Raw genomic sequence first — 18,030 nt, 5'->3', positions numbered from 1 at the left:
AACCCAGACGTTTCTGATACACGTTGCGATTGCTGATGCTGAGACCGGTGGCAACCGGAGACCAGGGAAGGAGCGAGCGTGAATCCCTCCGAGTGTAATCTCTGAGTGTTTGAAGAGATTATCAGGTGCTCGCTGGTAACATAAAGCCAATAATCTCAGCAGCGCAAATCTAACACTTGTACCAAAAGGTAGAGCTTCAAAGCAAACGTTTAAATGAGATCAGCTCCTTGAAATGAAGACTTACTACTCAAATCATGTCACAAACGCCCGTGTACGACGACTATATTGCTCTTGAGTGAAACTATTCAAGGACCACAGTGTTTCTCATTGCAATCCCGGCTCTCTGAGTACATTCTCTATCACACAAGTATAAGAATAAAGAGCAGGGGGTTTCATTATTAGTGACACACCCAAAGACTACACTTCCAAAAATCTAGTCTTTTCTTAACATAGATAAGAAAATATACATTTCTTCAGCAATTAAATGTCTTAAATTGAATTTTTATATTCTTAATAAAATCTTATAACTCTTTCTTATTTACATTTGGTGTAGGTTAATACTGATTGTAATGCAATACTGTTGCCTTCTTGTTTTGTTTTTTTTTTTTTTTCTGTAACATTTCTTTTGTTTTTGCTGAACAGAAGCACTTTTACATTCATATTTCAACAACCTGAGCTCGCAAAGGAGCCCAAGTGCAGCCTGGGAATAATGACATGCATTTTTCCAAAAGCAAAGTAACTTCAAAAACAGGAAGTCCAGTTAAACTTTTTCGAGAGGTGGAGGGAATGGAAAGACGAGGATGACAAGGTTGAAAAGGCCTGGAGAATTGGCACCAGCAGTGCCTTTATTTGGCTGTAAAAATGCTCTCGCAGCACCAGGACAGTCAGTTCTGTGAGAAGTAATGTGTAACAATATTGGAGGGGTCACGGCTGACTAAGCCAGGAGGTGAGATGAAAGCCTTTGTTGCTGGAAAAAGCTGTTAACTTGAAAAAGATAGATTTCCACCGTGGTGAAGGCAGTGTCAGAGGTTACACTCTCTCCACCCGACTGGGGTCGTAGGAGTCTGATGAGAAAAGAGAGGAAAGAAAAGGTGAGACAACACAATCGAAAACGAGTCAGAGAGATGTTCTTTGCTCTTACTAAAGCGGACTTTAAAGGGATAGTCCAGCATTTTGGGAAACATGCTTATTTGTTTTCTTTCCAAAAGTGAGATTGGAAAAGCTATTCCAGTCCATCTGAGTGTGAAGTGAGATGCTAGAGTCAGGACACGTTAGTGCAGCGTCTAATACCTGTATATCATTTTACAGTACTGCTTCACTCTAAGGTCAAAATAAGCATTTCAGTCGGTTTATCTCTTAATTCCTTCGTACCCACCTGAGACCGAGAGCATCTCCTCATCCTCTATATTGGAGGGGCCACAGATCCCGGAGCTGAAGCTGAGTGGCAGCGTTATCTCCCTCTTAGGAACACTGCGAGGTTTAGGAAGCAGAGGAGGCTTCTGGAGCCTGGTGCGCTGCTTTGGTTTGGGCAGCTTTTCTCCCTCTGCGTCTTGGGTGGATTCAGCTCTGTTGACCTCCTCTGCAATCCGTCCATCTCTCAGCTCCTCCGAAGGCTTTTCTTTGTCATCCTCCACAGTTTTCAGCTCCACCTCTCCTTCTCTTTCTCCTGTTTTCAATTCAACACCTGCTTCTCCGCCACCTTCATCGTCTACTTTCAGTGCAATCTCAGCGTTAATCTCTCCTGCCTCCTCCTCTTGGCTTTGCTCTTCCTGACATATCCCATCATTCACTTCTTCTTTAGGTTTACAGTCTTCTTCAGGATCTCCCAACTTGTCATGTGTTTGATGTGCATTCCCATGTGTATCTGGGTTTTCCTCCTCCTCCCTTCCCTCTTCCTCCAGTTTCTTGTCATCCTTTTCTTCTTGCTTCTCCTCATCTTCCTCCTTTGCCTCTTCTTTAACCTCACTCTCCTCTCTGTCTCCATTTCTCTCCTCAGAACCAACCTCTTCTCCAGACTCAGAACTTTTAAGACTGAGGCGTCTTATTCGAGACACTGAGTCCAGCTCTTTCAGGCGTGCCATTCTGTCTGTGGATAATCTGCAAAGAGATGTAGCAGATGAAGAAGTGGAGGAGTTTAGCTTATCTTGCAGGGATTCGATTAATTTGCATGCCCCGCCTCGCCCCTTTTTCTCCCCACTGCACATGCTCAGTGCAAGCTTCTCATCCGGAATGACGGGCAGGGACAAGGGAAGCTTACTGGGTGGGAACTCAGGTAAGTCCAGTACTACGGCTGTGTCAGTATCCTGGTTGTCTTCACTATCACTGTGGTAGCTGCTGTGCTTTTGTCTGTCACCTTCTTCTTGGTCCACACCTGATCCTGTCTCCGTCACCTCCTCTGTCTCTGCGCCCTGGACAATCAGGGACTCCTCTTTGACTTGCTCACACTCTCCTATCACCTGCGGTGTCTCTTCACTTGGACTTAGTTGTTTTTCAGCTACAGTGGTGTCTGTTTCGTCCTGGTTGTCCTCAGGTTGTTTGTCAGCCACACCCAAGGCCTCCACCGGAACAGATATACCCAGGATCCGTGCTGCCCTCTGCTCGATGGACTCGTTTTCGGGAATACCTTTTGCGCATTTGACCTCATACAGGTTGCTGAGGTCCTCTGCAGGTAAAGAATTGGCCTTCTCCTGTATCAGTAAGCTCTCCAGATGTTTATCTGCTATTGTTGACTCATTCTTATAGGTCAGGGGCTCAGAGATGGCGTATCTCTCGTTGCCATCATCATCCTCAAACACAAAGGAAACCTCCCGGGTCAGCTTTGTGATATGTGGTGAACCGTCTTTCTGAGGTGATCTGCTGCTTTCACTCCTGGTTCTACAGATGCTTAAATTCACCTCGCCCCTGAATGGTGGAACTCTCTCAGTATCCACCTCAGCTTGAAGCTCTTTATTTGAATTGTGCTCCAAACAACTGCTGTTTTTAACGAGTGTTGTCCTGCTGTCCCGCGAGAGTTGCACTGACTGAATAAGCTCCTTATGATTGAGTGGAGTTGGGACTGAGAGCGAGCGCTGCATTGGCTCCCCGGGACCACCAGGAGTCTCTGTGTATACAGTTAGCCCCACATCCTTCAGCAAGGACTCTTGAGGGACTGGGATGTCCTGTCTATAGAGCCGGTTTGACTCATTGTGTGGGGATAGTGAGGACAGGAGGCAATTGTCTCTGAGGCCTGGGTTGGGGAGAACAGACAGCTCATTTGTGGGTGGCATGCTGTTGGCCTCTGGCCTGGAGAAAGCACTTCTCATGTCCATGGAGTCTAGATCAGCAGTAGAAGCCAAGGACTTTGATCTGACTTTTATATTGGTGGGTTTTTCTATGTGCATTGGTGGAAGACTGATTGCTTCCCTGCCTGGTTCTGGACCAGCAGTGAAATGTGCTCCTGATTTAAATCGATCTAGTCTCCTATTCACCCCATCCAGATATTCAGTGCACTGAACCACAGTGGGTCTCTTGCTGATCGTGTCTTCCATCTCCTTATTAATGCTCTCCAGTTCACCTATGGCATCACATGGTCGTCGGTTCACTGGCTTTAAGAGAAACTGTCCAAAGACCACTTGCTCTGCACTCTCTGGGGGACTAGAGCTGCTCCTCCTGGGAGAGGAAGGCAGCTGGTCTCCCTGATCATGGGCCTTGAATGGGGAGGATGGGTCTTGCGGTGAGGGTAGCAGTGACGGCGGTTGTGTTGGGCTGAGGCTGAGACGGGAGAAGGCGCTGTTGCTGGAGGGATGAAGGTTTTTCTGGCCTGCCATGGGGTAACCATAAGAGGAACTATTGTCTGTCCCCAAACCACTGTCTGTAGTTGTGTCTGAGGCAGACTGAACAGGCTCCTGTCCCCCAGGAGGACTCTGGGGTTCTGGACTTTTTACCACCGTCAAAGGTGAGCCAGTCTGGGTTTCCTGGTTACGGTACTGGTTTCCAGGCCAGGACCCAGCATAGCACAACTCCTTGTCTTCGCTGGCTTGGAGGGCCCAGGCATCTATTATCTCCTTCCTTAAAGGAGCCCTCTTGTAATTCCTCATTGAGGATGTGCTGCTGGTGTGAAAGTGAGAGTAGTGGGGTTTGATAGGCATCTCATTCACAGACTTGCTCCGAACACTTGGACTCTCTTTGAGGCCTACAGCAAAGGTTTCCATGTTAGTGACAGTCAGGCTTGGTATTGTCTCATTGTTGTTCTGATCTGCTGCCAAGTCTTTATTAATGTTGGTCGGCGTGTGAACGGGTACAGACACAAGGCAGAAGATGGTCTCACTCACTCTTCTCTTGGTGTTCCTGTTGTTCTCTGGCCCTGAATCCGGGGCAATTTTCTTCACTTGGGTGATGGTTTCTGCAAAGACCTGGTCTGAGCCGGACCCCTGGCGAGAGGAAGTTCTTGCTAATGGAGCCTGGAAGGCTGAAGAGGGAGATGGAGGAGGACGTTGGTTTTTGGGATATCTGTTGTTGCAGTTTTGGTCAGTTGCTGGGAAGTTATCGACAGTCTCTTTGTGCAAATCGCTGTGCCACCTGTTATCGTCATTGTCAAAGTCGCTAGAAGATGTCTGGTTAGCATCATCGGCCAGTTTGGCAGCGATGAAAGGCCCCAGTGGTGGGGGCAAAAAGGCACTGTTGTCGGACGCAGGCTCCGACACGGTGACGCTGGGAAGCTCGTTGCGAATGTGGCGGATCTTGTCCGCGTCCGTCAGGGAGTTGCCACCCAGGGCTGAGGAAATGTGGCGGATACGTGGGTCATCAAAGGGGATATACTGGACCCCCCCTCCAGGGTGCTCCTGGGTAGTATACACAGGGTAAAGCTGCTTCTGGCTGGACAAGCTCCTCTCTCTCTGGGGATCAGGCCAGGAACCTGCTGGATGTCTGGCGAACCAGTGAGATCCATCTGCAGCCACTTGTATGTGCTGGTACACATCCCCTCTGTACCTAAAAATAAAACAACACAGTTGTACTTTATCTAAGCGACAATGACTTTAACAAGACAAAAGGGAATAAAAATGAGTTAAAGCTTCAAAAAGAATTAAAGTGATGTTAAGTAGCCTAATTACATTGCTCTATGAATTTTTGTTTGGGCACAAAAATACATTTATGTCTTGCAGGTCTCTCATCTATGAATTTCTTGCATTAAAATAATGATTTGTTTTAGTCTCTTGTTTACACTACAGAGTATTAGTGTGGTGTACTGTGAGAAATGTCTTGAATAAACAGTTTAAGATAAAGAACAAAAAAAACTTTATTTACCTGTAGTCAACAGCAATTTCACCATACCCCCGGCGTCCCCCTGCCATTATAGGGGCTCTTTTATATGACGGGGGAGGGATGTATCCTGGAGGTCCAGAGTCTGGTGCAAAATAGTCCAGTTGGGGGTCACCTGTCTTTGATATGGGAATCGGGGTTCTGTCCCTGGCCTGGGGAATGGCTGAGTCTCTCCCAGACAACACCTCACAGCTTCCCCTGATCTGCTGGTGCATCTCATAGGAGGGAGGTCTGGGGGGTCGTGTGAAGCGGGGCTTTGGTGTCATTGAGAGTTGGTTGGCACTAGCTGGCCTGCCATTCTCCGGCCAGCGGGGGGCCCTGTAAAGGTTGTGGTGTGACAGTGGGTGGCCATTGATCCGCCTGTACAGTTCCTGACCGGATGAGGCTATGTCCACATACTGCAGGCTCTCAGGTTGCAACATCCTGGGCAGGGACTGGGATTTGGCTTTGGTCCTGGGGTGGACTACCATGCCCTCTGGTGTCCTGGCATGGAGCCGCTGCTGCTCCTGTGACCAACGCTCACCCTCACTTTGTGACAGCTGGCGGCCAAAGCTTACAGCTGGACGCCACTCATCTGTCCCCAAGCTCTGGCATTTCCTCTCAGTTGCCATCTTCCACTGATGGAGAGCAGCCTCCCTCTCTCTAGAGCGGGCTTGAGCCTGGGCCTGGGCCTGGGCTTGAGCCTGAGCCTGGGTCTGGGCTGCCCAGCGCTGCCTCTCCTGAGCAGCCCTCTGACGCTCCTCTGCAGACATCTCCTGGCCTCTTGCTTGCTGAGGCCCCTCCGGCCTGCCGTAACCCCCCGGTCCTCCTCCATGCGGCTCTCTGAAGTCAGCATAATCCAGCAGCACAGTAAAGTCCTGGCCTCTTCTCCTCCAGTAGGACACATCCTTTGACTGCGACTGTGGACCTCTGGTGCCATCACAGAACCTGAGAGGAAACATACACAAGTAAAAATACTGATATGCTTCAATGAATTGTTTGTCAGATGGTTGAACCGTGTCTGAAGCCCCCAATGCTCAGACCTTTCCTAAACTGAAGTGGAGCAGTTGCTCCCTACCCACTCTAAATCTCAGTAAAGCTCTGAGCACTTTGAATTATTTAAGCAATCAAATAATCAAAACACTGACATACAGCTGTTCAGGGCCATTAAATGCCAACATAGAGGTACTGCTGGCAGGAAAAGAGGGAACATGTTTACTGTTTCTCTATAACGTGGACAGATTAAACAACCGAATTCATCTCCCACTAGATGGAGACAGATGACCACGAGTGGCAGTGCAGTGTCTGGTAATTGTGATTTTCTATGGAGCATAATGAACACGTTATACAATGACAGACGGTGGCTTAGTCCCAGATGTCCTCCAAGACAGATCAACAATTTAGAGGACGTACCATTGACAGCTTTTCTATTGAACTGTTCTTTAGCTTTAAGTACGCATCATCTCACCAAACCAGTGACAGGAAAGCTGCAGCATCTATGTGAGGATGTTTGACGGCAGAGCTGATGGGTTACAACAGCACGCAATGGGTCGCCGCGTACAGCCTGATCATTTCAGGATATTTGTGGAGTGACTGACTGACTGACTGACAACGTAAACAAGACGCAAGCACATGTGTGCACACCCTCGAGGCTGAGGCCGCTGAGCGTCCTTGACATTTCCATCCACGATCACCACTGGCCAGAGATGTTTGCTGGGGGGGGGGGGGGGGGGCTGGCCACGCCAATTTGCTAAATCTGAGGGCATCTCTCTGTAAGATGAGTTACCATCATTAGTCTAATTGGGTCTAAGTAGCACAGCCTAATCTGAGCGCCAAGTTAGGCCTGTTCCTTATCTACACTGCGGCTGCCAGGCAAAACGGATTTGGATAAGGGGAAAAAAAGAAGGATGAACAAACAACAGACTGAAATTGTAGAACATATGTCTTAGCAATTCCCACATTCCCAATAGAAAGCTCTGATAGCACTGGCACAGCAGCGACATGAAAATGAGGATTACTCTTCTCAAAGAATGAAACTAAAATGTGAAAAAAAAAAAACACTAACGCAGCCTCTGACATTATTCAAGGTCATTCGACTATTTTCAGATGCTCTGTCACTGGCTGGTGGCTAAAACGGATTAGGGGAAAAAAGTCAGCCAAACAAAATGTAAGGAAAAAGGGGGAAAAAAATCTGACAAGCTGGCCTAATTGTGTGGACATGGGAACAGCTGTATTGACTTTGTCTCAGTTACAGCACACTAACCCCCAGAATTGGTGCAAATAGGCAAACTAAACAATCCTGTTTTCAGGAAAAAACAGTTTGGCTGCAGCCAGGCGATATCTCTGGAAATATCATGCAGTATCATAACAGTCCTTATCCGGCAAGGTTTCAATTGCATAACTCCAGACTAAGCTAAATATAGCCTATCCTCCATATACATATTTAAATAAGCCCTACATGAATCTTGTATTATTGATGATGTATGCATTATATAAGTAGGTGTAAAGCCTGTGAAATGGTGGAAGCCAGTATGGAATATTGGCTATGTTTGGAGGTACAATGGGAAAGGGGCTATCCTGACAAACCTGGCAACCTGTGTGTCTGAGCCTGGGCATGCTCAAATGGGGCACACAGGTTTCAGGTTTGCCCAAAAGCTGTTTTGATTATAATTTCAAGGTCCCATGTGGCAGATTAAGACTCCGGCACACATTATGCCTCCTCCCCTGCACAAGACTTGACTGGGAAACGGAAGAGAGAAAGGAAGTGACACAGAGCGAAAGACAGAAGACGGAGAGAGATGGCAGGAAGGACAGAGACAGTGTTAGGCACTTCTATTTATCATATGATGTGAAATCCCCAAAACTCCTTGACAAGTTTTATTAATTTTCTCCATCAAAGCATCATAACAAAGCAACAAACCATAACCAGGACAGGGCACAAGGTTCAGGCAGACATGCGCACATCACTGGTCTCAAGGTACAACACAGACTATGTCTTACCCACTGTCTGAGGTCAGTGACTCTCCCAGGGAGTGGGTGTCAATCTGGCTCCGGTTCTCACCCTCCCGCCTGGGCTGGCTCCTGTCCCTGGGTTCGTTATTGTTGTTGGTACAGCCGCTGACGTACGCTTGGGGCTGCCTGGCTCCACCACCGTTCCCATAGGGCGCCCCGGGCCCTCTTTCAAAGCCGTTCACAGTCCTGGGGCCGGGCCTGTTCTCCAGGATTTCATGGTGTTTGCTGTAGGACGGCGGTGAGGACGAGGGAGCCTGGCGGGACGAGGACACAGGGGTTGGGGTAGGGGTTGAGGAGGAGGTGTTATGCTTGGGCAGCTTGTATCCATGAGAGATGAGGAGGTCCTCCACGCTGTACATGGTCGCATTTGTTTATGCTGGTGTGATTATATTTTTTTCCCCTTTCTTTTTTTTTTCTGTGAGAGAGGAAGGTAGGTCGGTTGTCAAGGCGCCTCTGCTTCTTCCCTACGTGCAGCAGCAGGATTACCGGCACAGCTGCGCAACTGAGGCCATCACTGGGAAAAAAAGAAAGAGGGGGAATGACATGAAGAGACAAGATGTGACACAGAGAAAAGAAGGTGACAGTAAAACCATTATCCCCGCTACCCGTGTCCAGTTTTTGTCAAAGGTCCCAACCCATGCGGATGGCTGAGAGGACGAAACAAAAAAAAAAAAAAAAAAGACCCCCGGACCCAAATTCTGAGCCGCCACGACACAATCAAGATCACCCGCCTTCCCAGCAGCCTTTCCCTCCTCTCTTCTCCAGTCCTCCTAGCAACAACCTTCTTTCCATCTCACTCGGAGATCACCAGCACTAAAACCCGTCCAGAACTGAGCCGGACTGGGACATAAAAAAACGCTGCCAAAAAAACAAACCACGGTAACGTGATCATCGGCGGCGACAAGAGTTTCATAAGGCTGCTGGTGCTGCAGTGAAAGCACAAAATGCCACTATTTACAGTGGGCTCCCTGTAGACCTCCATGCAGTGGCTGTAAGGTAGCTGTTAGCAGCCAACCGCAACATGTTTTGCATCAGTGAGGCAACTGGGGGATTGTATTCCTCTCTGCTCACCTCTGCATTCTGCCTCTTAACATCTCTTCTTCATCTCAGAACTATTTCATGGTTATAGTCTAAAAGGATGAAGACATTCTATTCAGCCGTATGCCCTAAATAAATCTCTGGGTTGGATTAAGGTTGGGTATATTTATAAACCCCTTGAAAAAACATAGAATTCAAGATCAATCTGAAAAAGTACAGAACATCAGAATGATGATTTAACATGCTCCACGCCTTCTTCTACGGTGTGTTTCCTGAAACAGTTTCTGAATTAAAGGTTCCTGCTTTTCTGAGTCTGATTTTTGGTGATGTTTTAAGTTTTCTATGATAGTAAACTGAATTTCTTGCTTGACAAAAGAAGCGATGTGAAGAAGTCACCTTACACTCTGGGAAACTGCTCATTTCTGACAGCGTATAACCTAAACAATTAATCGAGAAAATAATCTGCACACTAATCAGTAACCGATATTTGTAGCCCTGTCTGTGTAAATTACATTATTTTGAAGAGTTTAAACCAACGTGAAGATGGAGCAGTTGTAGAGGGACACCACAAAAAAAAAAACAACAACACAGAAAACTGGGACGTTGCAAAAACACTGTGTAAACCCTGATAATCTGCAAAGAGTGTGAGACTGTAAAGGTTAAATGGCATTATGACATTTGCTTTCTGCCCCCGAAATGATTATAAGTAGAACCGAGGACTGATGAGGAACTGAACTGATGACACCCAGGGTGCATCTGCTCGTGATGTAATGCTCTTGATGAAGTCATGCTTGCTGCCTTGTCAACAGGACAGATGCTGCTGCAACCCACTCATTCAATACCGTCCGCTGAAACAGACTGCCAACAAACCTGGCTGTCCTTAATAAGAGACGGCATTCAGGACCAGCAGCATGAGACTTGTTGCCAGATTCGTATGCTGCTCGGACAGTTTAAAAGCCAATCGCACTGCGATTGTTTAACGGCAGAGCCAAATTGCTCGTTTTCGGCTCTGGAAAACAGACGGCCGCGATAGTGTCGGCGAAATGTATTCAGCTGCAAACAGATTAGCATTTGTTTTGCTTCTTAGCATTTGTTTAGCCATAATAGTCCCATAGAGATGAAAACATCCATCTATGAAAGGAGTCCTGGCTCAGAGGGCAGCATCACAACCCCTGTCTCTTCCCTCCTGTTCCCTCCCTCCCTCCCTGCTTTGCTTCTCTCCTCCTTGTACCTGAGCCCTAGGATAGCCTACTAGGTGATTAACAGGATCCAAGACCGTGAAATGCCGCTCTCTTTGTATGTCTGGCTCTCTAATACGATTATCTTTTTCATTTAAAACCTTAAACCTGTTAGTTTTGGAGGATTGACTCTTGGTGCTTGCCCAGTTCATATTTTTGTTGAGTTTAACTCTTTCCATCAGTGTTTTGAGTAATCTCCTCAAAGAGAAGCTAGTTCGGAGTTTGGTTGGGAAGTTCCTGTGAACAATTTCAAGGCCAAAAAAAAAAAAAGTATGGGGTGGGGACACGATTTTTCATTGACTGTTATTTCATGAACTTTAGCTGAGCTTGTGTCAGGCAACAGGCCAGTGACTGTGTTCACTTCCTCACACAGTGTCATACTGTGGCTCCTGAATGAAATCTGAGATCGTGATGTCTGTGGCCATTCGTCACTTCAGACTATTCATGATGAACATGAATTTTTCACGGAAGTGGGAACTTCTACACTTGAAGTTAAGAAGCACCAGCAGGTATCCCGTTAGAGGAGCTCGTATCAGGCTTTGAGATCACAGTCAGATTGGTATCACACCCTTTCCTCCTTCCTGTCGATGAAGCATATCCCTCCAACCAGGCAAAGGCTTAATTAATTGAGCCTTAGGTAAAGGGCTGTGATTATTAATATGATAATGATACATTTGTTATGATACCTGCATGTTAACCTGTCTTAACAGAGCATCCATATGCCATCTAATCTAACTAAACCTTTAATCTGAGGCAATTGCTCTCGGTGTCATCACTAAATGAGGATTATCTCCATCATCATTAATAGTCAGGATTTCCTCCTGTAAAATGACCTGCCCTCACTCAGCACCCCCCCCCCCCACCCCCCCCCCCCCCCCCACAAACCCTACCCCCACCCTCGCTACCCCCCCCCCCCACCTTCCCATGACAAGCTCCGTTTAAATACTGCTAATGCTGTTACGCAATGGAATTACCCATTTTATTTCAAATAAAAACCTCAGATTCAAGCAACGGTATTCAACAATGGTCAGCTTTCATCCCCCAAAACACAACAACATTGTGTTTCACTACAATGCCTTCTTGTGTGAAAAAGACTGGCATTAAAGGCGCTTGAATTTGGCAAGGGGGGCAAAAAAAGAAAAAAAAAAAGAGTGCAGAGTTTTAATGACACGGCTCGCTCAAAAAGAAATTAATGATACAGTTTATGGATAACATGTGCTGCAAAGTAGGCTAAAAATAAAGAGAACCACATGAGGGCTGGCATTTCCCTACAGACGACCCCCACACCAGCTCCCACGTTTCTCTGATCAGCCACTGTAAACTACTACTGTAACATCATCGTTCGCATTTACTACGCGGCGAAAGATGTAAGACCGCCGCTTTGGAGGTCAAGCGAACTTTTGTCAAGGCCGCGGCTTGTTTATTAAAACCAGATACAAGCATTTTTAGCTGTGTGAGGGGGGCCCGTGCCCTTCCTGGTGACTACACCAGCGGCAGGCTGCAGGGGCATGACGGCTTGCAGGTTGACAGTTTGGTGTCAGCTCCTTATTCATGGCCCAACTGAGATGAGGGCACGGTGGGGAGGTGGGGAGGAAGGAAAGCAGAGGGACAGCATGGGTGGCAGACAATGCAGGACAGAGACCTAGATCGGGCCTCGGGGAGGGCAGAACTGCAGCGTTAGAATATGTTAGTAAAAAGTCTAGATTGTCTGGGTTACAAGCCTAACATGGTAAAGGTTCGCTGAATAAATCAGACTAAATAAATAAACTTTATAGATGATGAAGAGTCCTGATTGTCTATGAAAGTGAACTATGACAAGCATAAAGCAGAAAAACAGGAGAGTTTCTGCACTGTGGTCCAAACAAACCGAGTAACAATGATTAATGTTGAGTTAAAATAGCACATCCCACCTAAATGTGAAGAACTACAGAGAAAAACAAATCTAGAATTACCAGGCTCCAGTCTGAAGGAACCACAACAAAAGAACTCTCAAACACCACAGCCTGGAACCAAAAAGACGATAAGCCTGCTTCCTAAAATATTCCACAAGAGCCGCACCTCTCCACCACATTGTTCCCAGTCTCCTTGGATCTATAACAACTGACCCGAGTGGGTGTGTACTTGGCTAGTCTCTGGCCTGCATCTGTTAGGACTGTGCACGCACACAGGTTTCTCGGGGATGACAGCCCATCACATTCAGCAAACAGCAACCGTGCGTCGATTGTTTATCTATGTGACATCACTGTGTCCAGCGGAGGGGCCGTCTCTCTCTCTTCCTGAGGAAGTGCGTCGTCACGAGGACGGAGGAGAGCCGACGGTGTCGCAAATGCTTCCAGTCAGGCTCTGTGAGAGCTCCTGTTTGTCCTGGGGAAAGAAGTTGGGTGGCCCGCTTTTGGCTGAGGCCGGAGGAATAAACAGCCAAAACAGCCTCAGGCCATATTTTACCCACGCTGACCTCTGGGAAGCACAGTGTTCTCCACATCAGGTAGACTGTAGCTCAGCAACATAAAGTGTGGGCATATTATCTGGGGAGTTATCTGCCCTCTGGACACCGGCCATCCATCAGAAAAATCCCACTGGGCTCAGCAGCCGTGCAACTAGTTGAGGGCAATTATAACCTACTGCAACAATGGAAAACAAAGGTTGTAAACGAACATGCGAACATCTGTTTAAACGAGGAGTAACAACAAAAAGCTTTCAAAAGGAGCTCATCACCACGTTGCAACCCATGTGCTTTCTGGAGCATCCACGCCCTCCTGTGAGAGAGAGCAGCAACAGGCAGGACCCAAGCATTGTGAGTCAATTAGCTCATGTGGAAAGGTTTAGCCAAAAAAACACCCACTTACATTATTTTGTTGAGCACATCCCATGGCAACAGTTGTTTTGCTTTTGTGAATGGCAGCTCGCAGACAATAGCATGTGGGCTGCTAAGATATTCCCGCTGCACCGCTTCAGTCCAAAACTTATTACAGTCAGACTCCACTGGCAGAGAAATCAAAGGCAGGATGGGATGGAGGGGGGAGAAGAGGGGAGGGGAGGGGAGGGGAGGGGAGGGGAGGGCGGTGTTTTTTTGTTTTTTTTTTCCACCATATTCCAACACATCGCAGTCTGCAACACTGTGCCGCGGTTCTGATTCATTTCAGACTGTCAAAAAGTAGACCAGCCAAATATTTGTCCTTCAAGTTTAACGCAGCGTCAGTGCTTCAATCCAAAGAAATTTTTCAATAACTGGCTTACGCACAAGAACTGTACTGCTAATACCTCATTAATGCATAAGGCAGAGCCGTAGAGCAACCACTAAGACACTGCCGACGTGAAGGTAATTACATCAATGGACTCATTTTCCATTGTATGGCGGGCTTAGCTCAATTTAGCTGAAATGCAGGAATTTGACGTCATGAGATTTTCTTCAACTGAATGCATCCGGCACTCTCACATTATCTGCCGGGAGATACTGAGGGGCTGAGCGCCTGCTCCAAAACACCACCGCTCATGCCAGCATTTGAAAATGATCATTTCAAATGAACAGGGGAGGGGAGGGGGGGGGCATAAAGGAGAGGTTATTAGGCACGCTAATCCAACGAGGCACTGTTCTGCTCCACAGTAGGCTTCACCTGCGCTGAACTACTCCCATCCATGCTGTTTCTGAGCCTGCCAAACTGGCTTCATGGTAATTAGTGTCTGTCAAGGTCTGGGGCTTGCTAGAGATGACAGTGGCATGGTTTATCAGCCAGGAACACAGTGATCAAAGGGTTAGCACGCTCTGGCTTTCTGATCATCAGATGTGGACTCTGCGTGCCTCCCGCTCAGTGTTACAGAAGGAAAGGTGATAAACAATCCAACACGAACATGTTTCAACCACAGCAAAATTCAAAAGGCGACGCTGCATCGTGAGAACTCAGGCACATTTAGAGTAGGATGTTTAACGACAGCTGATAGGACGAGGCAGCTGCTGAATTATGTCGACAGGTGACTGTGATGCAGATCACAGGTGGGATGAAAAGGCTCTTCCACACAATGTCACTAAAGAGCTGTCATGACGGCTGTATGTGGAAAACGGCTACGTAAACACAAGAAAACGAACAGTCAGGGTTATCTCAAGGGCTTAATCACTGCATGGGCATAAAACTGACAAACAGAAATCCCGTACGGACATCCACCGGCGAGCGTTCGGCCGGGGACACGACCATGCACACACCGACTGTGCACTCCATCTCATTTCCTGCATCCTCGCTCTGAGAGACACACTGGCAGATGTCAGTAGCTTTCACACGTTTCTGGCTGGCTTCATCCACCAGCCTCCTTCCTCCTGCCTGCGTCACCTCTGCTCTGACATCACATGTGACATCAGACAGGACCTCCGAGGGGATCCCTGTAGCCGGGCAAACATCAGATGACTTTCAGAGGCTTCGTCTGCAGCTACCCAATGGCGGTAAAAATTCATTTTCTTGATGTGCCTGGCCTAGAAATAAAGCTTAAGACTGACAGAGGGAAGAGAGAGCTGTCTGCCATCAAAGATGTTAAAACAGCCAGTGCACACACGCACGCACGCACACACACACACACACACACACACACACACACACACACACACACACACACACACACACACACTGTGTGTGCGATTACTGGAAAGGGAAAGTCTAGTTCTAGGATAACCAGGCTGCCTGCAGGACCAGGAAGTTATCCCAGCCCTCACTTATCGCACGCTGTTTTGGACCACTCCTGGAAGTTGAACTGGAATGACTCATTTCATAGCCGTGGAGGGCCCCTCCAGTTTCGCTGACCAACCCTTTCCTCCGCTGCTGGAAGGAATTAATGAGCTGCTTCCCTTTTTAATACGCTCCCCGTCCCACCATACTTCAACCCCCCACCCCCACCCCCCTCAGGGCATCTAGAAGGGCCTTGTCTTCACACACCATCCCAGTCTCAAGGATGTGTGAAAAGACCCACCACATAACACATATGCGCCCACACACACTTTAGGATTCTTTCTTACCCTTCTCTGTGAAATTGCACATTAGCTGGTGCTGGTCTGGGCCATGATTTGCAGTATTTTGGGCTTTTTAACTCATCGGCTTCTGGTATCTACAAATCCTGCACGCTCCATCTCGAAAATGTCTCTTTGCTGACATTTACTAACAGCTTTCGATGTAAGCTCACTGAGCTATGAAAGGTCTTGGCAAGAGGGAACGGCTCACTCCTGGGCAATATTAACAGTACATCCATAAATACTCTAAACAACACTACCTAAAATAATCAGACCTGAGGGCAGATGTGACAGACCAGCTCTAATAACAGTGGCTTGATCAGATCTGGTGGGATAAAATGGGATTACCACACAAACACCTACACTTAGGATAATGGTGCTTCAGCTGAGGTTTGTTCGGTGCAGCAGCGTTGTGATAACTAAGTAATAACATTATCATGAACTTGAACAGATCAGGTGAAATCTTGGCTTTGACGATCCGTCCTCTAGAGGTCCCTAAGTGACAGCAGCAATTTATGTGCAAGACCTTCTAAAATTAAAGCCATTAAGCTGCTGCAATCACTGTGACATAATTTGAGGTATGAATAAAGAGCAGAGGCAAGTGCTGAATCCATTGGGAGTTGTGGGCTATTAAATATAACTACACCGTAGAAACCTTTCAAGTTCAACGTTCAATTCTCACACATAAATTTAAGCACATAACATTATTTACCAGTTTAAGCAAACTGGCAGTGGGATAGCTGCTGCTTTGACACTGCATCCATGCAAGGTTAGGAAACAAGGCTTGTGTGTGCAGGAGGCTGCATGAGGGGGGGAAGAGAAGAGAGGTCAAGCAGCAGCCATCATCATGCAAACATGCTGCAGGTGTGACAAAGTGACAGCATGCAAACATCAAAGACACCTAAACTTGGCGGACCATTTGCCACAGGCTGTTTGCAGCTCATGCCCATCGCCATTTGGCGTGCACCAGACCAGAACCGAGAGCTCCGCGTTACTGGACCCGAGTGTTGTCATCATGTCGTTATGAAATGACTGACAGGCTTGGCATGATGCTAGCCCCGCTGGTTCTGTTGCAGGTTGCTGTCGTAGCATACTTAGCCTAGCCCCGATGCGCGCAGTTCACAGATGCAGGGAGAAACCACGCCAAATTCCATTAAAACATCTGCCCGTTTAAGGTTTCGCCACAGTAAGGACTAGAGGCATACATGTTTTAACAACACTCAATACCTGCTACCGATCAGTACGGGTCCTTGGTTAAATTCGGCATTTGGATGACCAACTATAAAGACTGCATTCCAATGATAGCACTGTTTTATAACTCCGACTGCTGACTGTCGCCAATCACAGCACACTCTGGATGGCATACCACTGAGGAAATTTAAGGCAAAGAAATTCTACAAGTTAAAACTGTATATAAGTAATATATGTTTGGAGTAACGCAGAATGCCTACCGAAGACCAGCCCTGGCCGCATCATTTCGCTTAAGTCCTCAATTAGTGATCTTCTCGATAAAAACAATCCCTGCTCGTCAGACAGGACGTGTAAAACTGCGTAATTTGGACGGAGTTTGGCCTCTCTTCCACGGCGGAGAGAACGGCACGGCGCGGCTAACGCTAGCCTGGCTAGCTCCATCAGCAATCTTTAACCTTCAGCTGATAGGAGCGCGTCCGCAAACAGTGGCAGTCGCCGCCGCACACGCTTCAAGTTAGAAAATACAGACCGCCATCCTCCCGCTCCTTCACCTTCTGATGTCGCGTCCTGAAAGTGCCACAGCGCTGTCTTAAATCCCGTAATCCCGGCAAAGGAGGCAGGGACAGCCGGACAGGAGAGCGCCGAGGTAGCTGGCTTGGCTTGGCTGCAAGTTGAGGGAGCGCTGGAAATTTTGAACGCAGAGCAGATGCGACTCTCAACCTCTGTCTACTCCTCACAGCAGCAGCGGCAGAAGCGGCAGCTCGGCTCCTCAGTCGTCCGCATGTGTCGTCAAATTTTCCAAAAAAAAAAAAAAAAAGGAAAAACAGAAGCCCAACAAATGCCTGACTTAGACGCAGCGTATCGCCCGACCCGGGCACACTTTTACCTGTGAAATGCGTCGCTGCGTTGCCGCCTAGTCCCCAGCGGTCATCCCGGCCGCTGCTCTGCACGGACTGAGCTGGGATCTGCTGAGGGAACAGCCCCTCTATACCACAGCACAGCTCTGAGGAACCATCCCTCCTCTCCAGCGAGGAGGCAGCTGGATGCTGCTCAGCGATAAGGTCACTTCACACTCATCTATCTGTGTCTACAATTAGGCACACTGCAGAAAATTAATTCTTATATAATTTGAATAGTGCAATTACTCTGACATATGATACATTTACATGAGTGTAACTAATGTCAGGCTATAACGGTGGATTATTTGCAATTAAAGATGTGTGTAAACATCCTGTAGACTATTTATGTTAATGTATTGTGCAGTATGGACATGCCTTTAAGAAA

General features: G+C 47.5%; 1 protein-coding gene across 2 annotated transcripts; it reads right to left on the bottom strand.

Moving 5' to 3' along the window:
* Window positions 1-499: 499 nt before the first annotated feature.
* On the bottom strand, window positions 500-17,736 carry jcada (junctional cadherin 5 associated a). 2 transcript variants are annotated; one of them, XM_041066082.1, is made up of 5 exons: window positions 17,633-17,736; window positions 8,278-8,803; window positions 5,284-6,225; window positions 1,376-4,968; window positions 500-1,064 (listed from the first exon to the last, which is right to left on the bottom strand). In XM_041066082.1, the coding sequence occupies exons 2-5, from the start codon at window positions 8,646-8,648 to the stop codon at window positions 1,030-1,032; spliced, it is 4,941 nt and encodes a 1,646-aa protein (XP_040922016.1). In that variant the 5' UTR covers window positions 8,649-8,803; window positions 17,633-17,736; the 3' UTR covers window positions 500-1,029. The 2 variants fall into 2 exon arrangements, with proteins under 2 accessions (XP_040922016.1, XP_040922015.1); XM_041066081.1 differs by lacking the exon at window positions 17,633-17,736 and adding an exon at window positions 17,298-17,426.
* Window positions 17,737-18,030: the final 294 nt, after the last annotated feature.

This window comes from Toxotes jaculatrix, chromosome 20, assembly GCF_017976425.1.
Source record: "Toxotes jaculatrix isolate fToxJac2 chromosome 20, fToxJac2.pri, whole genome shotgun sequence".
Taxonomy (NCBI): domain Eukaryota; kingdom Metazoa; phylum Chordata; class Actinopteri; family Toxotidae; genus Toxotes; species Toxotes jaculatrix.
Note: the sequence above shows the minus strand (reverse complement) of the source record. Positions and strands in the feature narration are given on the sequence as shown.